The sequence below is a fragment of the Pogoniulus pusillus genome, chromosome 15 (assembly GCF_015220805.1).
Source record: "Pogoniulus pusillus isolate bPogPus1 chromosome 15, bPogPus1.pri, whole genome shotgun sequence".
Taxonomy (NCBI): domain Eukaryota; kingdom Metazoa; phylum Chordata; class Aves; order Piciformes; family Lybiidae; genus Pogoniulus; species Pogoniulus pusillus.
The window spans coordinates 7,210,965-7,221,743 of NC_087278.1; the positions used below are offsets into that span (position 1 = coordinate 7,210,965).

The 10,779-nt window shown below is 55.5% G+C and overlaps 1 protein-coding gene across 1 annotated transcript; it reads left to right on the forward strand.

Annotated features, from left to right (window-relative positions):
* The first annotated feature begins 6,722 nt into the window (after positions 1 to 6,722).
* Positions 6,723 to 10,615, forward strand: TNFRSF13C (TNF receptor superfamily member 13C). Its single transcript, XM_064154791.1, has 3 exons — positions 6,723 to 6,867; positions 8,630 to 8,827; positions 10,308 to 10,615. Exons 1-3 carry the CDS (start codon positions 6,723 to 6,725, stop codon positions 10,613 to 10,615), a joined length of 651 nt encoding a protein of 216 aa, XP_064010861.1.
* The last annotated feature ends 164 nt before the right edge of the window (positions 10,616 to 10,779 follow it).

Here is a 10,779-nt window from a genome sequence, read left to right on the forward strand (position 1 = left end):
AATCACTTCAGCCTTTTTATACCATGCTGGTACCTAAAGGTCCATGAGAAGCTGGAGAACAGTGTAGTGGAGGGACTAGCGAGTATGGCAATGCCATCGCAGACTAATGAAATGCTGTTGGCACAGAGGTGCTTAAGCTGGGGAGGGAGGAGAGGGGAGGCTGTCAGCCAGAGCCTCGCAGCCGACAGCATGGTAGTGACGAGCTCGCTGCCGGAGGCATCCAGCCGGCCACGGGACCCGCTTCAGCTCAGTGGAAACACACTTCTTTGCTTCTCATCCCAGAGTGGGGCTCCACTCATGTCTAAACACGTGCCACTCATTCCTCCTGCAGCACTGCAGTCCCTTCTCAGTGCTGTGGGGCTGAAACCAGCTTGATTTTGGCATCCTAGGGGCCAGCAGCCTGCAGTCAAAATCCCTGCTCTCTCTTGGCTCAGGTGCTCATCCAGCAGTGATGAAAGGAAAAGTCTGAGTTCCCTGGCAGTGGGGGTGAGGGACGTGGCCCTGTCTCTGTCCATGCCTAGGGTGGTTGGAGGCTCCTAGTGAGGAAAACAGGTCACCTACAAAGGCCAGCTCAGGTAGCCACTTCTAAGAGCAATGTGTAGTTCTGGCAACCGTGCAGGCTCCTGGAACCTTAGTCCTGCTTAAGCTCTTGCAATCTGCAGGTTCTGCAGGAGTTCTAGGTGATTTTTTGGTGCGCTCTGTGCCTTATTTGAGCTCTGCTCAAAGTTAACCAGGCACACTGCTGGTTTTGTGGATTTCTGTTGAGATGTTTTCTGTGGCTGTGGAGCAGCTGTGCTGGGTTTGGTCTGCAGTCTGCGGAGGGCAGTGAGGTGTTATTTTGCACAGGGAAGTGGTGGTGGTGGGGAGTTGTACAGCAGGCAGCAGAGTAATTGCAGTAAGTCCATGCAGTCAGGAGAACTAGATTTTCTTCTGTGCTGGAATCACCTGCAAGCACCTCTGTGCTTTCTCAGGTTGCCTCCTGCTCAAATATATTCACCAAGCCGTTCTCATGTGCGAGCTGGAGCTGCAGCTCTCCTGCCACGCGCTATGCAGCATGCAGTTGGGGTGGCTCAGTTTAGTTTTGACTTCCAAGCTGACCAAAGTGATTTCCTGTCCCTTGCTGCTGGAGCAATCTACAAAAAGTGAAGGCTCAATGGAGGACAGCTGCTTGCCTTCATCAGCCTTCAATTTTGGCCTTGTCTGCTGGAGACCTCATGGCAAGGGGCAGGGAGGTTTCTGCCCTGGTGTACACATACCTGGACCTACTTACTCAGAGGTTTATGGTGTGGCAGCACATCACCCTCAGCCATTGGTTTCTGTTTTGGTGCTGGCCCTTCTAGGGCATATGGATGCTCCCTATGAGCAGCTGCAGGTAAAGATGGAGGGGAAGTGCTTGGCTTCCCCCAAGTGAAGCCACTCAAGCAGGGCAGGGGAAGCTCCCACTCACCCTCAGTTCTGCTTCAGGCAGAACGGGTGGGAGGATGTTCTTACTGTTTTTTCAAAGGGATGGCTAGACAGAGAGATGACCTCATCTATTGCTGTGTCGTTCATGACATGGTGAGGCTTGTGAAAGCCTGGGGCAGTGTCTAGGGGCCCAAGCCTTGCTAAGAGTCCCACTACACTCTGCAGAGTGGCAAAAGCAGGCAGCACACTGACTGCAAACAGCCCTTGTTCTCCTCTACTGCCTGCTCTTGCTGGGAGAGGCCAAGGGCCCAGCTCTATCAGGACACATTCAGAGATGGGGGAGTTTCCCACACATCTTCCATGCTGTTCTGCTTTGTCCTGCCCAGGCTCTCTGCAGAAAAGATAAGGGATGGGCAAAGGGAGCTTGAGCCCAAGCAGTGCTGACCCACCACTTTGTAACCCTGAAAGGGTTTTCAAAGGGTAGCCAAATGTCGGAGCCTGGTTTGTGTGCTCAGCATTACCCCTGGAGAGGTCCAAGCTTGCTTTCAGAGGGAGCCAAGGACACCTGCTTGTTCTTCCCTAACTTCATGGACAAGCACAACTCCAGGTACACACGAAATAAACAGAAAGCAGACGACTGATGTTCAGCAGAGCCAGTGCCACGCTGGCACCAGCCCACACCAAACTCCCTGTGCAGGTAGTTAAGCAGTGCCACCAAAACTCATGGTGAAAAGCACAGCACCTGCAGAGGGGTCTGGGGTTTAAAGTGATGGTGAATCCCTGGAAGCCTTTGTTTTTCACTGTTACTCCTAAAGTCTTCTCCCATTTTGTCCCTAGGCCTATCTGTCTTTGAGAAGGCAGAGCACAAAGCAGGGCTGGGGCATTCCAGTGAATCCCAAGGATGAGGTTTGTGCAGGAATCCTGAAAAACTGGCTCCTGAGAGCCATAGTGGGACCTTTTGGGAAGGGCTGCATCCCACCATCCAGCACAAGGGTGTTGGGAAGGGGCAGAGGTGCCTAACTTTGAGGTCATAGAATCAACCAGGTTGGAAGAGATCTCCAAGATCATCCAGGCCAACCTATCCCCCAGCCCTATCCAGTCAACTAGACCATGGCACTAAGTGCTTCATCCAGTCTCTTCTTGAACACCTCCAGGGATGGTGACTCCACCACCTCCCTGGGCAGCCCAGTCCAATGCCAATCACTCTCTCTCTGAAGAACTTCCTCCTAACATCCAGCCTAGACCACCCCTGGCACAACTTGAGACTGTGTCCCCTTGTTCTGTTGCTGGTTGCCTGGGAAAAGAGACCAACCCCAACCTGGCTACAGCTTCCCTTCAGGTAGCTGTAGACAGCAATGAAGTCATCATTGAGCCTCCTCTTCTCCAGTCTGCACACCCCCAGCTCCCTCAGCCTCTCCTCATAGGGTTTGTGTTCCACAAGGGTCGGCTCCAGCAAAGGCCTTCCAGTGGCAGCTCTGGAAGGGCAGACACTGGGCTGTGCCAAGGCGCTCCCGGGGCGTTGGGTGCATCCTCGCAGAGGCTGTCCGGCGGTAGCCGAGGCTGCTTTGCTCGGTGAGCCTTTGGGTTTCCGGCGTTCACGAGCACAGGGTGCACTTTGGGTGGGTATTTTCTGCTACGGCGGCTCTGCAAGTGTGTGCCTGAGTCACCTCGCCCACCCCTGGCGCCGGAGGAACGGCTCACACCAGCCCAGTCACTCATGTGTGCACCGCCGCTCGCAAGGCAGCACCGTTCCGCCGTGCTCCGGGGGTCACCGCTGCTGCTTTGTCTGCCACGGAGATGCCAGCAGCTGCCCTTAGCCAGCGCCAGCCCTCCCAGCGCACAGCTGGAGCACTGGAAATGGAGCTCTCCAGCTCTGGGATTAATACACAATGTTTAAGTAGTTCTTTTGGTGTCTTTGCTGGTTTATTTGTTTAATAGAAGCACTTACTTAGCTGGAGTCCCAGGCTCCTGGGGCTCTTCTTTCTCTGCAGAGGAGATAAGAGAAGTACATTTCCTTATCCAGTGAGTCATTTCTTCTGCTCTTTAATTATGTATTTGTGCTATTATCCAGCATATTTAGCTCTTGGATGCAAACAGTTCAAACTATTCACCGAGCTTTAACTTTTTCTGCTCCAAAAACGACTGACAGCTGTTACAAAGGGCAGGGGAGGCAAAGATGGGGAGATGAAGAGTGGGACAGCTGATGCCCCAAGCCGAGTGGGCAGCCTGGGCCACGCTGGTGAGCAGGCACACGTGTGAGTGCCACTGGGGAAGTCAGCGGTGATTTTCTCCATGAGTAAGCATTATCATGTGTGAATTCAAACATTGTTTTCTTGGCACAGGAGGAAGCAGGCAGGCCGGGAAGGGGACATGGAGAAGCTGTAGATGAGGATAAAAAAGGGTTAGAAAATGAGAGGGAATAAAGTAAGATCAGGTGTGGCAGTGAGGCTGCAATGGCCTTCCACATAACAAGACTTGGGAGGACTTTGTTTGCAGGACATTGTTGTTGCTGTCCCTGGGCTCCCTGCCATGTATTCAAAGCTTCAGAATTTCACTCCATATACTAAAACAGGAGCCATAAGCTACTGAGTTCTGTTGTAAGCCTCACTCTGTCTCAAAAGCAAATGTCGGTACCTTGGTTTGGGCTTTCCCTGGTGCATTTACTTGACTGCACTTGACTGGAGGGGTCACAGAGTTAACCTGTTCAGTGGGGTACAGCAGATGCCAGGACCCATTCCCTCCCCCTGCATTAAGCCAAGTAGAGAGGGATGAGGGGAAGCAGGGGGGAAGGGTGACCGTGCTACAGTAGGACCCATGGGAATAGGGGATGGAGGTTGCCAAGAGATGGCTGACGCAGGAGCAGCACAGCAAGGAGGATTTCAGGGAGGAGAGCAAGAGGAGCATCCCCCTTTGGGAGAAAGATCAGCAGATGGAAACACCTCGGGGCAGGAGGAACGGCAAAGCCTTTGGAGCAGGGAGGTGTTTCAGAGGCAGGTATCCTGGCAGAACACTGGCTGTCTTGTGGGGGTCCTCTGCCTCTGTGCATGGCTCCAGCCTCACTAGCTCACAAAACAGGATGCTTTCTGCTTCCTAGTCCCTACCCTTACACTTCTGTGAACTGCCTGCTGGGAATGTGAGCACTCCAGGTGTCCTTGTCTCTCTGGAGCTCTCTGTCATGGAGCTCAGATGTGGCCTGAAGTGAAACTGAGCTTTTCACCTGACGTCTCAGCCCTCCCTGCTGTGGCATTCTCTCGCCCCAGAGAAGCTGCCAGCACACACTAGCACTGGATGCACAGCCCTTCCTGATCCTGTGCTTGTACTACAGCCATGCTCCTCACCCTGGGTGGACAAGAGGCAGGGGTTTGGGTGAGATGGGACACAGAGAGATGTCCTCTGGCAGGTACCTGTACAGTGGGGAGTGCAGCTGACCACTGCCAAGCCGGCCACGCTTCTCATGGCTTTGAAGCTTGGGGCCACATCAAGAGAGGAAAGTACTTGGCATGCCCTTGCTCACTCAGAGAGTTTTATTTTGACTCAGATAGAGGGGGAATAATTGAGTCACAGGAACAGAAATGGTGGCCACGCTCTCACAGATCCTCAGTGGAGCCCACGGGCTCCTTGGGCTTGATATGTCTGTCACTGGCAGCATAGCCAGGCAGGTGCTGCCCAGCAGCCAGGCACCTGTGCACGTGTGTGAGGGTCGAGGGAGCAAGTGGCTGGGCACACTGGCTGGGAAGGGAAGTGAAATCACTGCAGGCGTGGAGCTGGCGGGCAGCGACTGGTTTTGGTCGCAACTTTCACTCACCCACAGCCCAGCAGTGCCCGGTAGGGAGGACTGAGACATGCTGGGACTGCTTTGGCATTGTCCTTGTGCAACCTTGGGGATGCTGCTGGCAGTGGGAAAAAATGTGGCTGTAGTGTTGGGAGGGCCTTGTTGTAGAGCAGCTCCTACCCTGTGAGGTGTGGGGGTACTGGAGAGGTGTGCTTGGGCTGACATCCAGCACAGGGAGCTGGTGACTGCATCCCACCTCTTGGGGCTTCAGGGGGGTGGGCTGCAGAAGCTGTGGACTCAGCTTGCACAAAAGCCACTGGAGAGGGGAAGGCACATCTAAGGACCAGGCTCTCTGGCCTATCTCAGAGGAGCTTGGTTGCCCAGTGAGGACAACTCTGTCACCTCAAGCCAGAGCATCCTTTGGCTCTCCTCTTCTCCTAGCCTCAGTCTAGGACAGTGAGTGGCAGAGACCTGACTAGAAAGAGATTGGAGACTATAGCTGCTGTGAGGAAAGGACTACTGCAGTGACATCTTCTTAGGGCTCCTGTGGCCAAGGCATGCTGTGACTGGTCCCTTTCTTTTCTATGAGGTGGAAAAAAAGGTGACATAAGGGTTTTTTTGGTAAGGACAGAGAAGAGCCACATACAGCACTGGAATCAAACACTGGGCTTTGCCATGTGGATATTGGTGGGAAAAGATATTTTTCCTGCTGATGATCAGAAGCATCTAAGACTATTAAGGCTTATTTAGTCCCATCTAACAGGGATCAGACTTTCTTGGTGTGACCTGCTTTGCCCATGGTCCCCGCAGCTACTGTGTAGCCAGATCTGAACTGAAGAGAAGGAGACCTGGTGCCATGGGTTAGGAGTTTCCTTGTCACAGGCGCAGGCAGAGGACAGAGAGGATGGGGAGAGCAGAGTGATGGAAGGCACACAACGGGTGGCTTTCCTGTGCAGCAGCCACTAACAGGCCGTGTCCTGGGGACAGTGGCAGCTTACAGAAGGTGACGCCTTGGTGCTCCTGCACTCTTCTCCTCCAGTCCCTTTCTGCCATTTCCATTCAAGCCAAATCCCTGGCGCTGGGGTAGGGGGCTGTGGAGATCTGGGCACAGGACAGACTCCTGTAGGCAGTAAAGGATGCCAAGGAGGCTTTCCACCAGCCGGCAAAGGCGGCTGCAGGCTGGGACACGGCTGGGTTAGGGTCAATGCGGAGGTGGGCTGGGGAAGGATGAGGGCCCAAGAGGTGACACCGTGGGGCCGGGTGTCAGGCCGCTGGGCACAGGGTGCTGCATGGCTGCGGCACCCCAGGGCCGCGGGGGTTCGGAGGCACACTCTGGCGGGGAGAGGTGTTTCGAGAGCGCGGTGCTCAGGCAGGGGTAGCGCTCGGGTGCTCACTCTCCTCCTCCCCGGCGAAGATCCGCCCCGGGGCAAGCACAGCTCTCACAGGCCCCAGGGGACACAACGCAGCTTGCCAGGCTGCATCTCCCTCTGCCACGGGCCCCAGGGCGCTGCCATTTCACACTCGGGCGGCCCTTGGCCCCTGCGCCATGCGGGAGCACCAATCTCACTCCCGCGCCGCCATGCCCCCGCCAGGAAAGGCTGCGGCTCCCTTCTCCTGCCTCTCCTCCCAGTGCTTCGACCTCCTCACCAGGTCCTGCGTGGAGTGCTCTGAACTGTTCAAGGATAACACAAGTAAGGGGAGAAGGATGGCCAGGAGCCAGCTCCCTGGGGTTGGATGGTGGTGGGCCAAGGGGACTGTGGGCACCTCAGGGGAGGGAGGTGTAGGAGACCTTCTCCTGCCGGTGTGAGTGAGGGTGGTTATGGAGCACAGAGTGCTGTCTGTGCCTCACTGGTGTCAGTGAGGGTGGCTATGGAGCACAGAGTGCTGTCTGTGCCTCAGTGGTGTGAGTGAGGGTGGTTATGGAGCACAGAGTGCTGTCTGTGCCTCAGTGGTGTGAGTGAGGGTGGCTATGGAGCACAGAGTGCTGTCTGTGCCTCACTGGTGTCAGTGAGGGTGGTTATGGAGCACAGAGTGCTGTCTTTGCCTCAGTGGTGTGAGTGAGGGTGGTTATGGAGCACAGAGTGCTGTCTGTGCCTCAGTGGTGTGAGTGAGGGTGGTTATGGAGCACAGAGTGCTGTCTGTGCCTCACTGGTGTCAGTGAGGGTGGTTATGGAGCACAGAGTGCTGTCTGTGCCTCACTGGTGTGAGTGAGGGTGGTTATGGAGCACAGAGTGCTGTCTGTGCCTCACTGGTGTCAGTGAGGGTGGTTATGGAGCACAGAGTGCTGTCTGTGCCTCACTGGTGTCAGTGAGGGTGGCTATGGAGCACAGAGTGCTGTCTTTGCCTCAGTGGTGTGAGTGAGGGTGGTTATGGAGCACAGAGTGCTGTCTGTGCCTCACTGGTGTCAGTGAGGGTGGCTATGGAGCACAGAGTGCTGTCTGTGCCTCACTGGTGTCAGTGAGGGTGGTTATGGAGCACAGAGTGCTGTCTGTGCCTCACTGGTGTCAGTGAGGGTGGTTATGGAGCACAGAGTGCTGTCTGTGCCTCAGTGGTGTCAGTGAGGGTGGTTATGGAGCACAGAGTGCTGTCTGTGCCTCACTGGTGTCAGTGAGGGTGGTTATGGAGCACAGAGTGCTGTCTGTGCCTCACTGGTGTCAGTGAGGGTGGTTATGGAGCACAGAGTGCTGTCTGTGCCTCAGTGGTGTGAGTGAGGGTGGCTATGGAGCACAGAGTGCTGTCTGTGCCTCAGTGGTGTGAGTGAGGGTGGTTATGGAGCACAGAGTGCTGTCTGTGCCTCAGTGGTGTCAGTGAGGGTGGTTATGGAGCACAGAGTGCTGTCTGTGCCTCACTGGTGTCAGTGAGGGTGGTTATGGAGCACAGAGTGCTGTCTGTGCCTCAGTGGTGTCAGTGAGGGTGGTTATGGAGCACAGAGTGCTGTCTGTGCCTCAGTGGTGTCAGTGAGGGTGGTTATGGAGCACAGAGTGCTGTCTGTGCCTCAGTGGTGTGAGTGAGGGTGGTTATGGAGCACAGAGTGCTGTCTGTGCCTCAGTGGTGTGAGTGAGGGTGGTTATGGAGCACAGAGTGCTGTCTTTGCCTCAGTGGTGTCAGTGAGGGTGGTTATGGAGCACAGAGTGCTGTCTTTATCTGGAGGATCGGGTGGAGGAGAGGGAGAAGGCAACCAGTTCCTGCTGCAGTCTGGGGAGAGGAGGAATGATCCAGCCCAGTGTGGGTGTCACAACCTGCCCCAGGGGTGACCATGAGAATGGCAGCAGGTGGGTTGGGGGTCCCAGCAAGCAGTGACAGTTCATTGCTAGGGGTGGGCAGGCAGTGGTGAAGAGCCACTCTCCTTCTCTACCACTGCAGTCCTGAGGCTAGATGGGTGGGTGACACTGCTGCCGTCCTTCCCTCATGCCAGCTCTCCCTCTCCTGACACTGCCGCATATTGCCCCACAGCAAAGCCTACCTGCACAGTGCCCACCTCTACTTTGGTGCCCACCCTCCCCTCAGTGGACCTGCCCAACACTGTCCTGGTCATCGGGATCCCAGTGGCAGTGGTGATCATCCTGGCTCTGGCTGCTCTCTGGGTCTTCCTGGCCTGCAAGGCACGGAAGCAGAGAAGGAAGAGGAAAGCAGTGGACGAGGAGGCCAAAGGTAAGGGACCTCTCTCTCTGTTACAACACTCCAAGGCAGATGGGATCACTTGCTGTTGGCTCCTTGGATGCACATTGCTTTGCTGTTGATGGCAGTGCCTCCGTATCAACAAGGTGTTCCATGGGCACCCCAGATCATCTTGGGCAGCCAAGCTCCCTGAGTGATGGTGTCCTGCATCCCCTGGGAGCCCACAGCTGCACGTGACTGCCAGTGTGCCTTTGTTGAACCATTCCTCCATTTGCTGGGTCTTCCTCTGCCTTCACTTGCTTAAAGCATCTGCTGACACTGTCCTATCTCCATGGGGAACATGTGCAAAGCACTGCCAAAGAGCCTTTCTCTCCATAGCTCCACAGAGAGAGCAGGGGCTGCAGAGGTGACAGTTGGACATCTGGGGATAGCTTTAGAGGGAGGCTTTCCATAAGGAGCAGCAAATGGAGATCAGTGTTCATGGCCTAGCACTTGAGATGCCTGGTGCTGACTAATGCATGCCACAAAGACTTCAGTGGTGTTAGGGCCCCAGCCTCATTAGCAGGACACTGGAGCTCTGCACAGGTTTGTCCCCAGAGGCATCAAAAATAGGACTGGAATGGTGAGGGATGGGGCTGAGCCTTTCCTGGTCGGGTACAGCCATGGTTCCCCATGATGGCCCATCTCATTGGGGCATCAGCTGGTGCCCAGGAGGCCGTTTCTTCCTCTGGGGACCCTTATCCTAGCACTGATTCAGTTCTGGCCACTCTTCTCAGAAATGGTGTTGCCTGGCTTCACCCCTCCCTGTCCTTGAGCAGGGGTTATGCCTTTCTGGGACCTCGGTTTGGGAATGCTGGCACCCATGACTGCCCAAGTTGGCACCCTCAGGGGGCAGTGGGGCCAGGGGCACACTCACACCCCAGCTTGTTTGCATGCTGCCAGCAGTGCCGGCTGGGTGACTCAGACCTGAGGGGACATTACCTGGGGCCTTTCCACTAAAGGGAGCATGGCTGTGACAGCACATGACTCACATGCCTGGGAAAATTACCAAGAACAGAACAGGAGGGAGAAATCCAGTGGCTAGAGAGGCCCAGCCATGATGGAGAGCATCAGAGGCACCCCTTGTCTGCCCCTCTGCCCCGTGCCCCTGTCTCTGCCCACCCTGGGAAGGCAGCAGGAGGCTGGATCCGGCAGCTCGTGCCCGTGCTCAGGGCACATAAACAAGTCTATTTTTAAGTGAGAGGCGGTCAGGGAGAGTGAGCCACCAAAGGCTGATCTGCTGCTGGCAGGGTTCAAAATGCAACTGTGAGTTCCTGCCTTTCCCTACTGTTTTATCAGGGGTGGAAAACTCATCAGTTGTAAGCAGGATGGGCTCCAGCAGGAGAGGTGTTTGGAGACCTTGAAGGCTTCATCTGATCCACCTCTATCTTCCCCTCTGTGTGTCCTCAGAGACAGGACCATCTCCCTGGAACCCACATGGCTCAACTCTGTGAACCCTGTTATCCTCTTCCAGGAAACATGGATGCCACCAGCACTCTGCCTAGTCCAAGCTACCAGGACCCTGCCATGGTGGAGGGAGATATCACCTTGACACCAACTCCGTATCCACATCTCAATGAAGGCCTGAAGATGATGGAGCCACCCAGAAAAGCCCCGGCGAAGCAGAGCCCATGCTGCCAGGGTGATGCCAACGGTGACGTCGTCCTGCTCTCCGCTGCGTACCCCCGGCACGAGGAGTGCCACCACGGCTTCCCACTGCCTGCCACTGAGCTGGGTGCCACGGTCCTGGTCACGACCAAAACCACCCAGAACTGTGCCTGAGAACAGAGAACCTGAGGGTGGGGGAACGGGGTTAGAGCACTCTACCCAGAGCCTGTCCTCACAGTGGGAAAAACCTCGAACAGATGTGAGCTGAGGACTGGCTTTGCCTTGAGCAAGATCAGCCTTTTAAGATGAGTGTCTTTCTTCACTTTCCCATTTGTGTT

Excerpts from the sequence above, each read along its gene's own strand:
- TNFRSF13C (XM_064154791.1), top strand. The coding sequence starts at position 6,723 with ATGCGGGAGCACCAATCTCACTCCCGCGCCGCCATGCCCCCGCCAGGA. Across the intron at positions 6,868-8,629 it reads ACTGTTCAAGGATAACACAA|CAAAGCCTACCTGCACAGTG; the intron begins GTAAGGGGAGAA and ends ATTGCCCCACAG. Across the intron at positions 8,828-10,307 it reads AGTGGACGAGGAGGCCAAAG|GAAACATGGATGCCACCAGC; the intron begins GTAAGGGACCTC and ends ATCCTCTTCCAG.